This window comes from Petaurus breviceps, unplaced genomic scaffold (assembly GCF_028583685.1).
Source record: "Petaurus breviceps papuanus isolate PSGF00001 unplaced genomic scaffold, PetGlider_PUasm1.0 37, whole genome shotgun sequence".
NCBI lineage: Eukaryota > Metazoa > Chordata > Mammalia > Diprotodontia > Petauridae > Petaurus > Petaurus breviceps.
Genome location: NW_027186296.1, coordinates 105,917,250 through 105,936,166, shown reverse-complemented (window position 1 = coordinate 105,936,166; position 18,917 = coordinate 105,917,250). Strand labels below are relative to the sequence as shown.

At 36.8% G+C, this 18,917-nt stretch overlaps 1 protein-coding gene across 1 annotated transcript in view; it reads right to left on the bottom strand.

The window, feature by feature from the left end:
- The window catches only part of HECTD2 (HECT domain E3 ubiquitin protein ligase 2), a 127,475-nt gene that overhangs the window by 33,511 nt on the left and 75,047 nt on the right, over window positions 1-18,917 (bottom strand). Inside the window, exons 10-14 of the mRNA XM_069099217.1 lie at window positions 18,657-18,805; window positions 17,881-18,004; window positions 17,536-17,632; window positions 3,078-3,185; window positions 2,111-2,243 (exon numbers count right to left, since the gene is read on the bottom strand). Coding sequence (XP_068955318.1) covers window positions 2,111-2,243; window positions 3,078-3,185; window positions 17,536-17,632; window positions 17,881-18,004; window positions 18,657-18,805 — 611 coding nt within the window. The remainder of the gene's footprint in view (window positions 1-2,110; window positions 2,244-3,077; window positions 3,186-17,535; window positions 17,633-17,880; window positions 18,005-18,656; window positions 18,806-18,917) is intronic.

Sequence of the window (18,917 nt, the reverse complement as noted above, 5' to 3'; positions counted from 1 at the left end):
TCTAGTGTTTGCTTCAGAGTCAGCCAGGCCTAGGTTTAAGTCTTGCCTTTGTTACATACTGGGTGTATGACCCCTGGCCTCTCAATGCCAGCACCAATTCTCTAAGTCTTTAAGGTATTGATCTGAACTGTAAAGAAATATACTTCACTAGGAATTCCATATACCAATGAAGTCACAAGTCTGGTCCAAAAATCAAGAAAAAAAAGAAGCTGCAATTAATTTAGATGATGATTAAAAATTATTATTTTAATATTACTTTTTATTAATTATTACTGATATTGATATAGCACTTTAAAATTTGTAAAGCATCTTGCATAAATTAGTTCATCTCAGTCTTGCAACAATCCTATGAGATAGTACAATTACTATTAGCCCCATTTTATAGATAAGGAAACTTCTGAAGCTCAGGAGAATTTAAATGACTTGCTCATGAAATATGAGATAACCAAATGTCCTATAAAAAGACATTTCTTTTTGCTTTTGGATGAACAATAAAATCGACTCTGCCACCTCCTTTATTTGCCTCCCTCAGGATAGACTTGAACCATCCTTCTGTTTAGCAGCACCCTGTCTGACAGGTCTTTCACTTATTCCAAGAATATGAAGATCGATATAATTCAGTCCCTCCAGTGACAGAGCCACTTACTGGTCACTGGCCAAAGACCTCATAATTATAACATCAACAGCTAAGTTTACATTTCTAGGTGGTCTGAAAATGGATTCTTAAACCTCTTTGCCTTTACTTCCATCACTTTGCCATCATTGTTGCAGCAATGGAAGGCAGCTCCATGGAACTAAGGGGCATTTTCTACTTTCCTTTGTTTCATGAATGTCATGACCAAAGCATGTGTCACCAAGTGACCAGGCTACCTATGATAAACCAGTCCATCCTTAAGTAGTTTAGAACTCAGAAAGCAGACACTGTTGCCAGAACTATACCTGAAGCTCTTCATGAATGGTAAAACCTACCAGAACTGGTACTCCACTAAGAAACTCTGAGAAACCTGGGTCACATTCATACCATGGTGAAAAATTATATTAGGCCTTTGAAACAACCTGAGGAAGGACCTTCTAGGACACAGTGTCGGACCTCTATTTGTGATTTATGGAAAGATGTGAACAAAAACTACATGGAACAAAATGGTAGTAAGGGGTTGCCAACTGTATCTATGGAAGATTACCCATACCAACGAAATCATGGACCAAACACCAAATTAGCCAAGAAGAATTCTGTATTATTTTTCAAATGTCAAAGCACAGCAATCCAGTACTGCTCATTATTATTATATTTTGTTTCCTCTAAGTGAATGATGTATTTAACTTCTATATATTTAATTCCTTTAGAAAATTACATTGTAGTGGTTTAAAAATATTGCTGCTGGGGTGGTTAGGTGGCACGGTGAATAGAGCACTGGCCCTGGAGTCAGGAGGACTTGAGTTCAAATTCGGCCTCAGACACTTGACACACTTACTAGCCGTGTGACTTTGGGCAAGTCACTTAACCTCAATTGCCTTCCAAAAAGTAAAAAAAAAAATATTGCTACAAGACCATATTTTTTTTGTGCAAAAATAAAAAGACAATTAACTCTGGTTTATTTATTTAACTTATTTGTAATTCTTCAAATGAAAAGTTAAGGACCAAAGAATAATCTTCATGGGAAAGTATCATCAGTATTAAGACAAAATCAGTTAACAAATTAATAACAGAATATCTTATAATGAATCATCAAAATAGTGTTAAATAGAAAACACTCATAAGATTAATTTATTAAGATAAATTGAAGTAGTTTAGGGAACAGGTGATAATATATAAGACTATGATGATAATGGGTCCTGAAAATATTTTTTATAATTTTTGCATTAATATTCTTTCCTTAATGTTCCCAAACAGGGGCACTGGGTAGTCATAACATGAAACTGTAAAACTTTTAAACTTATTTTCTTGCAATCTAAAAATAACATTTTGGCATTTATGTCTACAATTGCACAATTTTGGGGGAGGGGCAAAACAAGTCACAATAACCTATATGACTGGGTAAAATTACTATAATTGCTAGTTGTGTGAATTTGAGAACATATTAGTTATAAAACTTTCATCACAAATACTCACCATAGTCTGGGTGAAAAATTTGGCGAATCAGGAGAAGAAACCATTCTTTTGTCAAACCACCCATATCAAGGCCAGCCTCACCCACAAATGTCACTTTCAGCTTCTTCTTCAAGTCTCCTCTTTTCCTTGTCAACTGTTTAAAAATATTACCCCAGTGTGAAGATATTAAAAATGAAGATGCTATCTTTTAACTAAGGGAATTACGCATTAATTATTTCTCCAATTCATGAACTTGTTATTAAAATTTTTAAACCACTTGAATCACTTTAGATAATAATGACTATTTTAGTTCAACTGAAAAATGGGTAAAGCTTTGGACATTAGAGGAAAACTGATTATTATCTAGAAATAGCTCAAATAATATTAGAATAGGAAGAGCCCTAAGAAATCATCTAACCTCAAAACTTCATTTACAGATAACAGAAAGTGATTTGTATAAAGTGGCCTAACTGGTGAGTGACAAAATTAGGATGAGGACCCAGGTTTCCTATTTCTTCAATTTATCTTTGCCTATTGTAAATAATGAATATTCAGTAACTGCTCTATCAGAAAGGAACTAGGATCCAAGACTGGGGCTATGCACTACCACTAACCAGTTGTGGATCCCTGGCAACCTCCTTTGCCTCAGCTATAAAATGGGAACACTAGAGTAGATGATCTCTAAAATCTTTCCTGTTCTGATAATTTGTAATTGCATCAAATACAGGGTTTTATTATAAACTATATAACCTAAATGCCATCATAATAGTAAAATAAATATTTAAATAAATAAAATAATAAAAATTTAAATTTTGATAATAATAAAAAATAAAATAAATTTAAAAATTAAAATAAAATGAGGAATATTCATCGCCATTTAGAAAAAGTAATACTTAGCAATATTTCTAGCGTATATCAAGTCCCAGACTGAACTGAAAAAACTAAGTATTCAAGTGATAAATATTAGTGAGGAAGCATTTCACTGTACCTCATCGAGTGAATCACTAACAAGGTGTGTTCTTCTTACTTTCATATTTAGAAATAGCATATTCATGTCAGGTCTTTGCCTTCGAGAAACTTTGTCCACCAGACTCTGCTATTTGAATCAGAGAAAGATCACTTTCAGTTTTTCACAAGTATAATTATATTAAACTTTTATTAGTAAAAAAGGATAGATTTTATAAAAATACACATATTTTTACTATCACCAGTTATATCACCAGGATATCATTTAATAATTCTCAAAAGCTAGTAATAATTATACATCAGAATCTTATTATAAAGGTTCCCCTATAAATTAATCCCATAGGTCCATCTTATTGGTGAAACTGCCTTATGACAAGGTCGTTTTTGTACTTCAATAATCAACCTACCTTGGATGGGATCCAAGAATTAGGCCTTATTGATCTTTTAACATCTTAGTGTAATTTAACTTAAGGAGAAGAATAACCAACTATAGGAAATGCAGAGTGTTTACAATGAAGTTCCAATTTATTTTCTAAAGTTAGTTAATCTTCTAGTTTCACCAAAAAAATACAAAACAGAAAATATTATTTCCAATAAAAAAAACTGGTCAGGCAAATGATGTCTTGGGTATTTCATAATGGATGACGTTTTAAAAGTATGAGCTGACACAAAGACATATTCACAGCCTCCTCCACTCATTTTCATTAAAAATATCTCCCACGTTACCTTCTCTGGCAATAAAGAAAATAGAACTCTTGTGTATCAGATAAAAGTAAAAAAAAACTTATCATTGAAAAGATGAATACTCAAATTCCTTCTCAACATTTTTTAACAACACAAACTATTTTAAGAAAAGGACGCATATAACAAGACCATTTTCATAATCTGTCCAATTAACTCTACTAAAACTTTCTGGGTCCAGGGGACCTTCAACCCTTGGTGACTAATACTCTCCTATGGATGTCCCTCCTTAGATTCTAGGTTCTTCAAAATAACATCAGAAACAGGTCTGACTTTCCTGTGCAGTGGTATCTTTTGCTCTGTACTTTTTACTCTGTTCAATACTCTATTTTTAAGTAGGATTTACCTTCTCTGTGAGTTGTTATATTGAAAAAAGACTCCATAAGTTAAAGTACACTAAAACATTAAAAACCCAGCAAGGTCAAATGTGTTTTCTCTGCCATGGGGATATCTTAATAGGAGTTGGGCCTCTATGACCAAAGGACTGCCACTCAAATGATGGAATTCTGGGCACTGAGACAGGATAGAGGAGATACTATTGGTCAAAGGAGTGTTCCTGGCCTCAGATCACACCCCATATTGAGCTACCTGCTGGAAAGCTAAGTAGATTTAGACCCCAGAGACCTGGATTTAGCACCCAGTTCTGACACTTGCTAGCTGTGCCTGACTGGACACAAGTCACTTCAAAACTTAGCCTCAACTTCTCCATCTGCAAAACAGGGTCTGTATTATTTAAATTAATTACTTCATGGGGCTATTGGAGGAAAGCACTCTGAAAACTATAAGGGCCTTTTTTTTCAGTGTAAGGTGTTCATCTTGCTGTTCTGAGGTGGTGCCATTGAACCTAATGATTTACTGGTTAGTTTCTCCCATCCATCTGGGTCAGACCCCCTAAGTAATAATAGGCCAGGAATACCCTAAGGACTTGCTAGCAACAAGGTACATATGTGAAACGTGTTCTTTTAAAAAAATTTGTGGAATAAAATATTCATTTCCACAACATAGTAAGATAAAAAATGACTGCATATGAAACTGCAAAACTATTGTGTACAACTTTCTATTCTTTTTAAATATATAATAAAGTTATCAAGTAAATTTCTTTTTTCTCCCTAATCCCCCCACCCCCAGAGATGGCTACCATTGGACACAAATATATGTAAATTACTCTATACATACTTCTATTTATCAATTCTTTCTCTGGATGTTCTTTAAGGAAGTAAAAATTACCCACAAATGGATAATGCTAAGAGAAATTTTGACAAAATTTTGCATAGTTTTGATTTAGGTTCCTGTCTTCCATCCCCATATCAAAAATCATAGGTAAAGGAAAAATATTAAAAATCAGTATTAAATACTATGAGTGCAAATACAGGGAAGAAAGCACTATAGATTTAGTGATAGGGACTCCTCCTTGGATTATTTTGACTAAAGACTATTGGGTTTCAGTAGCTACAAAAGATGAAGGGTGAGTTTTTCTACTAAAAAATACCTGTTAAAATCTTTCTCCAGGGGGCAGTGTGGGCTTTGGAACTTTCTTGGCAGGCATAAGCAATGAACTGTCTTCTAGGTACCCCCATACTCACAGCCCCTTTGAGTCCTTTGATCAGTAAAGGCTGACTACGCATGTCACCAATCACTCAAAGCTTTTTCCTGGGTTGTGACAAAAAAAAATATTTGCCTTCTGGGAACTGAATTACCAAAGGAAATAATCTTTAGACTTTATACTGATTATGCTCCTAAGGTTCTTTTTATTTTCTCAATCAAGCCAGACACAAAAAAATCCTTCTTTTCCCTATGTACTTTCTTTTATTAAAAAGCAAACAACTCCAAATCACTGTAAACTGTGAAGAGATTATCATGATGTATGTGCAATAAAGTACGTGCCTAGATACAGTACTGAATGTCATTATCCTCCACTAATGTCTTACAATCATGTTTCATAAAGATATGGAGGGGACCCTGTATTCTTTGAGGCTATGGCAACAGAGCTCAAACTTTTAAAAGTTTGAGAAATAATTGGAAAAGCTCTAAGTATGGGCCCATTTATTCAAGGAACAGCTTAGCTAAAATTGGAGAGGCTCATCACCAGGGAAAGGGAATAGGAGAGAAGGGGAAAATGGGAGATAGAAGAAGATATAAGGTTCAAAAGAATCAGAAAAACAGATAGCTTTTTCAGCAACAGTAACTCTAGAGAACCATTTATTAAGTTATAAAGGGTTCATGATCCACACAGGCAGAAAACCCATATAGATGAAATTACAGATCTTTGAAGTATCATAAATAAAATGTCAAAATGTATAAATGAAATGGACAAATTCAACTTGACAAATTTACTGATATGCATATTGATTACATTAATAAGTATGTATTTGCTATGTGAATAACTTTGCTACATGGTAACTTGGTATAAATAGTTAAGGGAGGTGTGAGAGTCTAAAGTCAAACTTCCTGAGCTTTTCTCTATGACCAGCTTTTCTAAGAGAACAGCTGTTCCATTTTTACCCCATTACACAATGGGCAAATTCCCTGGGATGGTGTATGTAGGAATAAAGATTGCTTTTCAAGGGTATGTCTTCTAACCTTTGCCTTGGGAAGTCACCTGGAGAGTAAGAGATCTAACCTTGACAAAACAAAACAAAACAGTCAGGTGCTGTGTCTAGAGAGAGTGCAGAGAAACAAGGAGCTGATGTTTAGAAAGCATTTCTGATGTCAACCATAGGAAGGGTTAGCAGAAGCAAGCAGGAAAGTAATTTAAAGTCTGAGTGAAGGTTTCTGCAACAGTAAATAGCTGGTCAAGAAGAAATTATCTGAGAATGAGGTACGAATTTTGAGAGAATGAATTACAATAAAGAAACGATGGATTCTTGACCAGTGATGGGGCACATCTCATAAGGACCGGTTGAAATAAATTTGACCGGCACAATCTGACCAAGAGTGCTGAAGTCTGAGGCATCAACTAAGTGGTTATTACTACATAAAGAGGAATAAGATTCAGAAGAAAAAAAACAATACTTCTCAGGAAATTATATCTAAGAAGGGAAGCAAATGATGTTTGTTTCAGATGTCTACAGATAAATGTGCAGTGTATAATTAATAAAATATAGATCTAAAATATGGATGCAAGTAGATAAATTCAACCAAGGTATCACTGAGGCCTGGTGAGTTGTTACTTATGACTGGAATAGAAAGACAGAATCTGTACATTGTTCAAAAGGAACAAATCAGAAAAAAAGGAACAATGAAGTAGTAGTATAGATCAAGAACGGTAAGGGAACATGTTAAGGAGAAAAAGAAGTGATATTGTGATAGAAGAATACTACAGGTCATCAGTCTAGAGGGAGGAAATGGATGATAGACTCAGGAAATACTGAAAACCTGTCATGGAGGCATGGCACAATAGTGGTGAGAGACATCTTCTGGAGCTCTTTGTTAAAAGCAGAACAACTGATAAATTCTTGACATACACACATGTATGTATGTATGTATATATGTATGTATGTATATTCTTCAAAAGGTGTAGGAAGTGATAAGAAGAATTCTTTTCAAAACATCATTTTACCAGAAAGAACTAGTAAGAAGTTGAAGTGATAGGAATCTTGGGAGGATATGACCACATTATTTATAAACTTCATATTAAACAATTAGGGAAAAGGTGGACATAGTCTGACACATACACACCATTACATTGGGAGGGTAGATTTAAAAGTGTTCAGAGAGTGTATATCAATCAATCAATCAATTGATGAGAATTTAAGTGAGTATTATGTACCAGGTACCATGATTAATCTAGGCTACAAATAAAAAAATGAAAGCAATCCCTGCCCTCAAGTGGTTTATATTTTTATGTGGAAGGTGGCATATATATAAATAGACATATATAAGATATATACAAAATAGACAGGAAGAGACACTAATATCTGGGAGGTCCAAGAAAACCCACTGGCCAAAAGTGAAACTTGAGCATCTGATGCTTGAAGACAGCCAAGAATTCTAAGAGTTGAAGGTGAGGAGGAAGAACGAGACGGAACATCTTCTGTATGAAGAACAGCAAGAAGACCAGTATGGCTGAACTTTTGAATAGATATTTGATTCCAGAGATAATAGGGAGCTATAAGAGTTTATTTGGGGGTGTGGTGGTGGTGGGGAACTGTGTGTGATATGGCTATGCCTGAACTTTAGAAAAATAATTTTGAATCAATTAAGGAGGATTAGGATTGTCTTGTTGAAGTAAGGGCCCAGTTTAAATTAAAGAACAAAAAATATGTAGTTGATGTAGGATGGTTTCATGACTTCTTCTAACTCCATTCAGAAGCAGGTGAGTAGGAACAAAGGAGGAAGGTGGCAGGAATAATACAGGGTTAGGGATAGACAAGGCATTAGTAGGGACAGGACAAAGGAACAAAGGATTTCAGAGTAGAAATTAGTGTAGAATTAAATTGGTTCATCAGATGGTTGAGATAAGTGGAATTCTACATGGCCTGAAATTAAAGAAGAGAATTTGATGCAGGAGAGACAGAATGTTTTTTTAAAATGAAACTCCAACAACACAAAAAATTAATGTGATGCAGAACAAAAGTAGGGCTACACTAGAGAGGTCAATGTGGACATACAAGAAACTTATCAACAATAGGGGCTGCTAGGTGGCACAGTGGATAGAGCACTGGGCCTGGATCAGGAAAAATCATCTTCCTGAGTTCAAATATGGCCTTAGACAATTACTACCTATATGGCCCTGGGAAAGTCACTTTACTCTCTTTGCCTCAATTTCCTCAAATATAAAATGACCTAGAGAAGGAAGTGGTAAACCACTCTAGTATCTTTGCCAAGAAAATCCCAAATGGAGTCACAAAGACTTGACTGAAAAATAATTGAACAATATTAATAATAGCTGACATTTACAGAATTCTTTTTTTTGTTTTTTGCTTTTCGAAGGGCAATTGGGGTGAAGTGACTTGCCCAAGGTCACACGGCCAGTGAATGTGTCAAGTGTCTGAGGCCGGATTTAAACTCAGGTCCTCCTGACTCCAGGGCCAGTGCTCTTCACTGAGCTACCTAGCCGACTCTACATAATTCTTTTTTTTTTTTAAAGCAATTGGGGCTAAGTAACCTGCTCAAGGTTACATGGCCAGTTATTTCTGGGTGTGGTACTAAGTATCTAAGCCTGGATTTGATCCCAGGTCATCCTGACTCTGAGGCCGGTGCTCTTACTCACTGCGCCACCTGGCCGCCCCCCTACATAATTCTTTATTGTTTACAAAGCACTTTTCACATATTGACTCATTTGAATCTCAAAACAAATCTGTAATATATGTACTTCAAGCATTATTTTCTCTGTTTTACATATGAGCAAAGTAAAGCTTAGATACATTAAGTTATCTGATTCGTGTTCATATAGCTAGTTAGTTTCAAGGACAGAAGTGATACTCAAGTTTCTTAACTCCATTTACAGTGATTTTTCCCTTTTACTGCATTGCCTCTCACCAACTTAAATTTTAAAATACACAAACAGAAGATTAGTTAAATGAGTGACATGTCCCTTTAAGAATATTGCCAAATGTCAAAGCTCAGAGCAGGATAAATTTGACAATAACTGTTAAGGACAATAACAACAAAAAAGGCTGTTTTATGTTGGAAACAAAAAAATAAAACCAAAGTCAGGATAGAACCACTTTTTGTGGTTCTTTTTTTAAAAAAATGTAATTTATTTTACTTTTCATCAGTTATTAAACATTGATTTTTCTCTTCCTCCTATCCTTTCCTCCTTCGAAAGAAAAAGAAAACTCTTGTAACAGACATGCAGAGTCAAGCAAAACACGTTCTTATGATAAACTGACCATGTCCAAAAAGGTATGGAATTCTTATGGAAATTGACCATGTCCAAAAAATTCAGCTCATTCTGAATCCTGAGACCATCACCTCTCTTGGGGTTTGGGTATCATGCTGCATCATCAGACCTTTAGAACTAGGGTTGGTCATTGGGCTGATTATAGTTTTTATATCTTTACTTTACCTAAAGCATAACAGATTTTTGCTCTTAGCCCTTTAACTGAGTGAATCTTTAATGTTCCAAGTGTGTTTCTTAGAGGCAGCTGGTGGCACAGTGGACAGAGTACTGGGCCTGGGGACAGGAAGACCTGAGTTTAAATCTAGCCTTAGACACTTACTAGCTGTATGACACTGGGTAAGTCCCTTAATCAGTATCTGTGAAATGGGCATAATAATAGTACCTACCTTAAAGTTTTATTGTGAAGATCAAAAGAGATAATATTTGTAAAAAGCACTTAGCACAGTGCCTGGCACACAGAAGATGTTATGTAAGTGCTTATTCTCTTCCTTTCCCTTTTGCTTATGAGCAAGATATTATTGAATTCTACTTTCTAATCCTTTTTGCTATTCTCTTCCATTTTATGGGTGATTTTGTCTCATTCATATTCACTATTATGATAATTAATTGGGCTTTTCCTTTCACCTTGTTCTCTTATACTTTTCCATTTTTGTTTCCTGCCTCCTCTTTATAAAAAAGAAGAGGGGGATAAAAGAGGAGAGTATAAAATGCCAGTGCTCTAGGTTTGGTGCCATTTGCTTCCACTCCTTTGCCTCTCTTCTCTTTCCTTCACTAAGAGGCTCAATGACTGGTTCTTCTATTTTCTTTTAAACCTCCTTTTGAGATCTATACTCTTTAGTTTGTTTTGCTGAGGAATACTCTCTCCCTTAGCCTACTCTCCTGATTTCTTCTTTTTCCCTCCTTTACTGAATGAAATGTACCTTTGTACCCATCTGTGTGTGTGTGTGTGTGTGCTTCCTTCCCTTCTTTGACCAATTCTGAAGAGAATGGAGTTCACTCCATACTACTTTTCTCCTATCTCTTCCTCTTTTTTACAACTAGGTCACGGTTAGTGTAAATAATGAGTCCCCTTGAAGTAGCTGAATTATCTGAATTCACCCTGCATATTTTTTATTGGGTTGCAACCAATTAGCATATTTTACATAATTATGACTTTAAATAGTGAAAGCTCTAAAACATGCAGTCACTTCAGAGACTCATTATCTGTACTAATCTGGATTTCGCTGTAGTCTTCCACTTGAAAACCCTGATTATGTGAAGGAACTTTTCCCACTCTTCTTTTCCTCTCCCCCCCCCCCCCGGCCAATACTATATTCGTTTCTTCTTTTAAGAGAATCAAAACATAATAAAACTGTGCTCAGGTTTTCTGTCTTTTTAGCCCTCTATGTTGGTTCTCATTTTTAGGAAGTTGATTGTATGGGTAAGGTTCATATTTCTTGTGCCACGCTGCTAGATCTAGTTCTTCTGCTAGATAATTTCTATGACTTTCATTTCTCTTATAATCCCCCCTCCACAGCACTCTTATTTCATTTATTAAAAAATATATATATTTAATTTTTTTAAAAACTTTTGTTTCATCTCTTCCAGAAACTTTAGTTGAACTTGTGCCCTTAGCTGTATTATTCTTTGAGGACTTGTTTATAGATGTCTTGAAGTCATTCTATTCTTCTGGGTTTGTGTCTTGAACACACCTGTCACCATGACAGCTATTTATGGTAGGATTCTCTCTCTCTTTTTAACTTGTTCTTCCAAACTACTTTCTAACTTTGGATTGTATGTTAGGGCAAGTCTCTGTCTAAGAATATCTGGGCTGAGCTTGTGTCCTCTTAGCTCCCACTACCGCTTTCTTTGGGGGTACTGAGTATTATGTTATTCCAGGATCCCAAGACAAGCTCAGGCTGGAGACCCGCAAGCTCCGAAAGTTGCTGTATTCAGGGCAAAGTCTGATGGCCCTCTTGGTCTCAGCTCTGCAAGCTCCTGACCTGGGCTTGGTTCTGATGGACACAGTTGTGAGATTATCCATGGCTGGAGACTGTTTCTAGATTTAGCCACAATCAGCCTGCTAGAAAGCTCTGCAGGTCCAGAATGGCAGGCTTCCCTTTTGTTTGGATTTCCTTCCCAGATTGTTTTGCTGCTGGCTTCAGATTAGAGGTTCAAACTGAGTTTTCTCCTGTTCCATTTCACTCCCAGAGTCAGAGACCCATTGCTGCTGCTTGCTTTTAACTTGTTTCTTGCACAGTAGACAGCCCAAGGCCTATAATCACTTCTTGCCATAGAATACCACACATAGAAGGTCTCCTCCTCAGTCTTTCCTGTATCTGTGACTTGAAACTAAGCAGAACTGCCAGCTGCCATATGATGTGGTATAAGGTACAGCCCCTCTGTGTCCTGGGACTTCTTTCTCTGGTGAACAACCTCGGTCCTCTTTCAGTCCTTGAATTGAAATACTCTGCATGACTGTTCCTGGCTAGATCTCATTCCTAGTGTCCATAGATCTCTCTGTTAGTCTCCCTATGCCAACTTGGACTGGAAAAAATGAGTCATTGTGATTTTTTCTTAGATTTTCCAGTCAGGATTCAGTCTGTCTAGATCTTAGTGGAGGGACTGTTGATGAAAGGTTAACTGTATTTCTTTTCTTCTTCTACTCTACCATCTTGGCTCCTCCCCAGGATGGATTTCCAGGATGAAGGGATGATGATGACACAAAGAAGGGAGGGCTAATTACTCAGATCTCATTTTGATTCTTTTTTTATACTAGGGAAAATTATCATCATGAGAAGATTAGGACAAAGATGATTGATATGGAATTGAAACACCAAATAACTGAGAATACTGTTAAGGGAATATCTAGGTACCATCAGTAAATTCAATTCCCTAGTCTTGGATGAACCACATTCTAGGGAACTAAAAAAATCTGATGTAGCCACTTAGTTACTCTTGTTAATTTCTGAAAAACTGTGAAAAATAGAGAGATAACACAAGGCTGTAAGAGAGCAAATGTTTTTCCAGTTTTCAAAAACAAAAAGAATAAACCCTATCAGTCTGTAATTATGACCTCAATTCCTAGAAAAACCCTTTGTTACATATCATTAAAGGCATGGATTACGAACATTTTGAAAGGAAAGAGGTGATCACTGAGAATGCGCAGGAGGTCATGTAAGACTAACTTCACATACTTTTTTCTAACATGGTAACCAGACTGACAGCTCAGGAGAATGTGAATGATATATGTCAGAATTTCAGTAAGGCATTTTTCAAAGTGTTTCATGATAGACTTGTGTACAAGTTGGAGTGCTCTGGGATAGGTGATGATGTTTAGGTGAATTCAGAACTGGCTGAAAGACTGAGTTCCTTCCCAAAAGGATAAAATATATGAAAGACTGCTCCAGATCACTCACAAGAGAAATTCAAATCAGAACAATTCTGAAGGTTTACTTCATATCCAGAAAATTTGGCAAAGATGACAGAAGATGGGAAGTTATTGTTGTAAGGGCTGCAGAAAAAGAGTTACACTTAAAAAATATTGGAGGTAGGGGTGGCTAGGTGGCACAGTGAATAGAGCACAGGCCCTGGAGTCAAGAGGACCTGAGTTCAAATCTGGCCTCAGGCACTTAACACGTACTAGCTCTGTGACTTTGGGCAAGTCACTTAACCCCAAATGCCCCTCCAAAAAGCAAAAAAAAAAAAATGTTGGAGGAGCTCTGAACTGGTCCAACCGTTCTGGAAAGCATTTTGGAACTGTGTTATAAAGTGACTAAAATATCTACACCCTCTGATCCAGAGATTCCACTGCCTATATAAACAAGGATGTCACAGATAGAAAGATCCCATTTACATGAGAAAACATTTATAGCAACACTTTTGGTAGAGAGTAAAGAACTAGAAATACAGAAGATGACTGGAGAATGACTGAAAGCAGATTTCTTGTGGCAGTTAGATGATGTAATGGATACAGTGCTAGATGTGAGTGGGGAGACCAGAATTCAAATCCTATCAAAGATCCTCACTACGAATGGCCCTGGGCAAGTTACTTAATATCTTTCCACCTCAATTTCCTCATCTATGAGACAAAAATAAGGGGTGGCTAGGTGTCACAGTGAATAGAGCACTGGCCCTGGAGTCAGGAGGACCCAAGTTCAAATCCAGCCTAAGACACTTAACACTTACTAGCCACGTGACCTTGGGCAAGTCACTTAACCCCAAATGCCCTGCCCTCCCCCCTCCAAAAAGCAAAAAAAAAAGAGACAATAATATGTACCTTTTAAGCATCAAATGAGATACTACATGTAAAGTGATTTATGAACTTTAAAGTGGTATGTAACTGTTGTTGTTTAGTCATTTCAGTCATGTTTGACTCTTTGTGACCCCAACTGGAGTTTTCTTGGCAAAGATACTGGAGTGGTTTGCTATTTCCTTCTTCAGTTCATTTTACAGAAGAGGAAACTGAGGCAAACAAAGCTAAATGACATGACCAGGGTCACACAGCTAATAAATGTCTGAGGCCAGATTTGAACTCAGGTCTTCCTGACTCCAGGGCTGGGGCTCTATCCACTGTACCACCCAGCTGCCCACAACATAAATGTTAGATTTATTATTATCTCAGCGGTCAGAGCAATAATGGAAGTGGTAGAGAGGCATATTTCAGTTCCCTATAAGGAAACACTCTATAACAATTACAACTGTCCCAAAGTGTAGGTGACCAAAAACATCTGATCCAGGATTCACGTAGTTCTGTATGGCCCAGTGTGGCTACGTGACAGCCTTGTCCTCTAACCTTAGTTATCAGGGTACAAGTGCTGGGCAGGATGTTCCGCTATCCTCCCTTGAGCAGGATGGAATTATCTCAGTGCTTCTAGTTAGTACCAAGATGTCCGGCAGACCTTGAACATCCTCTGGCCAAGATTCCAGAACAGGGTAGAGCCATGGACTCCAGATTATGAGGAAAGTTCTGTCATGTAGCTACACCAGGCCATATAGAACTACCTGAATCCTGAATCAGATGTTTTTGGTCCCCTACACCAAAGTAAAATGGGCCAAATCCAATGACAGTCAAGCCCTCCGTTACCAGAGATATTCAGGAAGAAGCTGGATGACTAATCATATGAAACTGAATGGAGATAAATGCAGTCTTACACTTAGGTTAAAGAAATCACCTGCTAAGGGCTTTGTGAGGGGGTATTCTTATTCAGGTATAAATTAGACTAGGTAGACTCTGAGGTATCTTGTAACTGAGAGTTTATGATTCTAGAAGACCCAATAGTTAAGGGATTCCAAGGTTTTCTAGTTAGAGCTATTTTCAAGAAGTCATAATTCAAGAAACTGTATCTTTAAGAAGTCTTCAAGAAGACATATATGTGTGGGAACTGGTATGCAGAAAACAATGAGGTGCTCAGAATTCAGTTTACTTAAGGTGGAATAACAGTACTTCCCTCTTCTCTATTGGTGAATATCATATTGGGCCAAATGAGGTCTCAGGGATCATAGAGGAAGTTGGTGGGGAAAAGGGAGATGAAGCAATGAATTACTCTCCTCTTTTGAGGAAAAGGTGTTACTAGATAGTCCTAGACGGAGAAAGGGACACTTCTAGGTCCCAGCTGTGCCACTTGTTGGAAAGAAGGAGTTGAGAGACTCATGATTCCCCCATCCCAGGGCCTACTTTACATACAGGCAGATTGGACTGAATAGTGTGACTTAAGGAAAAATCCTCTCCTCAGGCCCATTCCAAAACATCTCTCTCATACAACCTGAAATTCCACCAATCAACAAATTCACTTGGCTTAACAAGCAGGCACCCTGGGGAAGGGGGTAGCTGCAACTAGCAGTAATGTACAACTTTAATCAGACTTCTTTCCTAATGCCTAGCTGAGATACACTGAGAAAAAAAAATGGGAGTCCTTACAACAGAGTTCCTCTTCTCATCTCCCTTCTCAGCTCACCCTACTTGAAGAGAGGCTGGCAGGGTAAGAGATGCCAGCAAGCTAGCCTTAGTAAATTCTTTTCATGACGATTTGATATAAGAAAGTGGGTAATGAGTTCCAGTAATGCATCCAGGGCTACCTTCATAGACTATAAAGAATGCACAGAAGGGGAAAGCCTCTCTAAGATAGTCATCTTGATTTATAAAATCGATTTTAACATTTCCGAAAGGGAATGACTTCATTCACATTCTTTGATCTATATATTTAAACATAAAAGAAAAAAGAAAGATCTGCATCAAGACAACTATAACTTAAACAGGAAATGTTAGCAATTTGAAATCTTTGGAGATAATGGGGTAGGCTCAGTACTTCGTGTGCCTTTCTTGATACAAAATTGTTATCTATTTTGTGATACTTTAATGCAAAGGTATCAAATACATCCAGACTGGTAGTAGCTAGCAACATTCCCAAGTGTAGCCAACCAGATTAAAATGCAATTGGGAAATATTTAACAAAATAATTAAAAATACTAAAAAAAATAGTAACATTACATTTTAAAACTAAATCAATGCATGGCCCAAGGATCCTTATATATAGATTAGTGACTTCCATTCTATTGTTTGACACCACTTCTTTTATGCAGTCTCCCCATAGCTCCTTGTAAATTCTTTGAAGGCAGCATCTCTCCCTCCTGCCCCTGTCTTTGTTTCTCTAGCACATCTTGTATCCAGCAGGGCTTAATAAATATTCTAGTTCCCTTAGAATGTGTGACATATTGGAACCCTTCTCCCCTCCTCAGATTCTTTGGCACCTATTTCAATACTCTGAAAGATGTATTTGCTTTCTTGTAAAACTCTCACATTTCTCAATTGTTTCAGAATATTCCTATGAAGACACAAAATAGTCACTATGCCTTTAGTCAATATTTCACTAGTTACTTAAGTTTGGAATGAGGTAATGACAGAATTATACTAAACTAAGTCTTAACTTACAAATTATAGTTCAGATACTCCAGCATTTCCTCTTTATCAAGACTGGGCTTGATAAACTCTGATTGCCCCTTCCATCTCTGAGGGGCTGAGATTCTGTGAAGCTGAATTCTACAAAAGGTTTGTGCTCAGCATGAGCTTCCTGATATTGTCTGGGCATCCAACTATTTTAAAAGTTTACTTGGAAGTTTCATCAATTTTACCTTTCCAAATTTGATAAGATGTTGTCATAATGGCAGCCAAAAGAGCAAATTCAATCTTGGGCTTTAGTAATGGAGGAATAACATCCATGATAAAGTTAGTTGATATTCCCACTGTGTTATGTCTTAATTAGACCACATATGGAATAGAAATGTTCAGTTCTGTGTGCCACATTTTAGGAAGGGAATTTACAAACTGAATTAGGTCTAGAGGAGAACAATCAAAATGGCAAAAAGACTATCATGGTAGGATAGCTTAAGGAATGAGGGATGGCCAGTTGGGTACATTGTAGAGGGAATTTTTGTTCAGGTGTAGGATGAACTAGTATGGTCCCTTCCAATTGTGAGTAAGGGTGCCAAGACAGCTAACTGGTTTCAAGAATTTGAAGAACTGTCATGTGGCTTTGAGATTAGACTTGCCCTGATTGGCCGTAAAGCGTAAACTTCTTCAGCACTTAGAACTGTCCAAAAGAGGAATGGGTAGCCTTGGGAGACCCTGGATTACCTGTCATTGAAGGTGGCTGTGTTGTAGAGGGGATTCCTACACAGGGGCAGACTGGGCTTTATAAACTCTAACTGCCCCTTCCACCTCTGAGGGGCTGAGATTCTGTGAAGCTGAATTCTATGAAAGGTTTGTGCTCAGCATGAGCTTCCTGATATTGTCTGGGCATCCAACTATTTTAAAAGTTTATTTGGAAGTTTCACCAATTTTGCTAGGAAAATTCAAAAAGCATGTTCACTGTATTGATTATAGACAACATACAACTTTTTCTATGATCTGGCTTACCCTGGCAATGCTTATCATCTGTTGCTCTGAGTCCCTCTGAATAATGATTTTTTTTGCAGCTATAGAAATAACAAATGGATACTGACAGAAGGAAAACCTGCTCAAAAACAGAAACAGAAAACAGATTAAGGAAAAACATTTCTTTTTTTTAGTGAACTATCCCAGGGAATCTACCTAAAAAGTCCCTGTGTTAAATGGACACCCTTTTATAATCTATTTACTAGGCTGGTATAGGGCCTTTCTTCTGAAAGTAAATGACAAAATACTTTTAATTAAATCAACTTTTTCCATTGCTATGCGTGATCAGATGAGAAAGGGCTACATTTGGTTAGTTATCTTCCTTACCTTCGAGAGTTTCCGAAGCACTGCCAGGTATGATATTCTTCCATGAGATCAATATGATCCAATGTAGAATTATAGAAATCAGTATAAGGAATAAGAGGAAGGTGGGCCAGATCATTTGCAGCGTCTGAAAAGAAAACTTCTGTCGTGATCCTCATCATCTTAAACGTGAAACTGATTTGCAAGCAACTTATGTACTTATTTTATTTCTATAAAGAATTTTAATGTATAAAATTAGAAAGATTTTTGTTAGAGATCCTCATTTCAATAAATTCTACTTCCATTTGCAAGGAATACTTTTAAACTGAGTGGAAACTTCTGCCAATGATTTATTTACAACACATGTGAACACATAACACACACACACATACACATACACAACCCATTGTGATCACAGCAGTAAAGGGCACATACCACCTTTTCCACATACTTTTTTCCAACCTCAGTCATTGTCTCCCATGATCCATTATAAATTAATGGAAATTCCTTTCTTAGAAATCACAGTTAGTAGGTCATCTGTGACAGCAGGCTTTACAATATGCCACTGAAATTTCACTGATACACAGGAGGATATAACCCAGCAAAATATTTAAGAATGTACTTTATTATTCAAATAAATTTATTATGAAAACTACCACCTAAATTAAAACTACTTCATAATTCTCTGTGCAAGAGATCTTAAGTTTATCTGTGTAGGACACTGTAATCTTCAGGGAAAGATAGTATACTTAAATCTACTTAAAGAAATAAATGCAAAATAAAAAGAAGAAAAAACCTACTAAGTAAAGCCAAGACTTTGGCTGCTGATGGAATCCACCAGGAACATTTTGTCATAGGTGGGAATTCTTCAGGCTTTGCAGGAAACAGGCGTAAGGAAATAAACTGTAGCAATCTGTCTACCAATTGCTTGAACCTCTTTTGTGATAACCTAGGAAAGATTTTGAAATAATTCTAATCAAATTTTAACATTTCCTATATTTTGGTGACATGGTTATTGGGGGCAAAATATGCAAAATTTCTAATATTCTTTTAAAAATCAC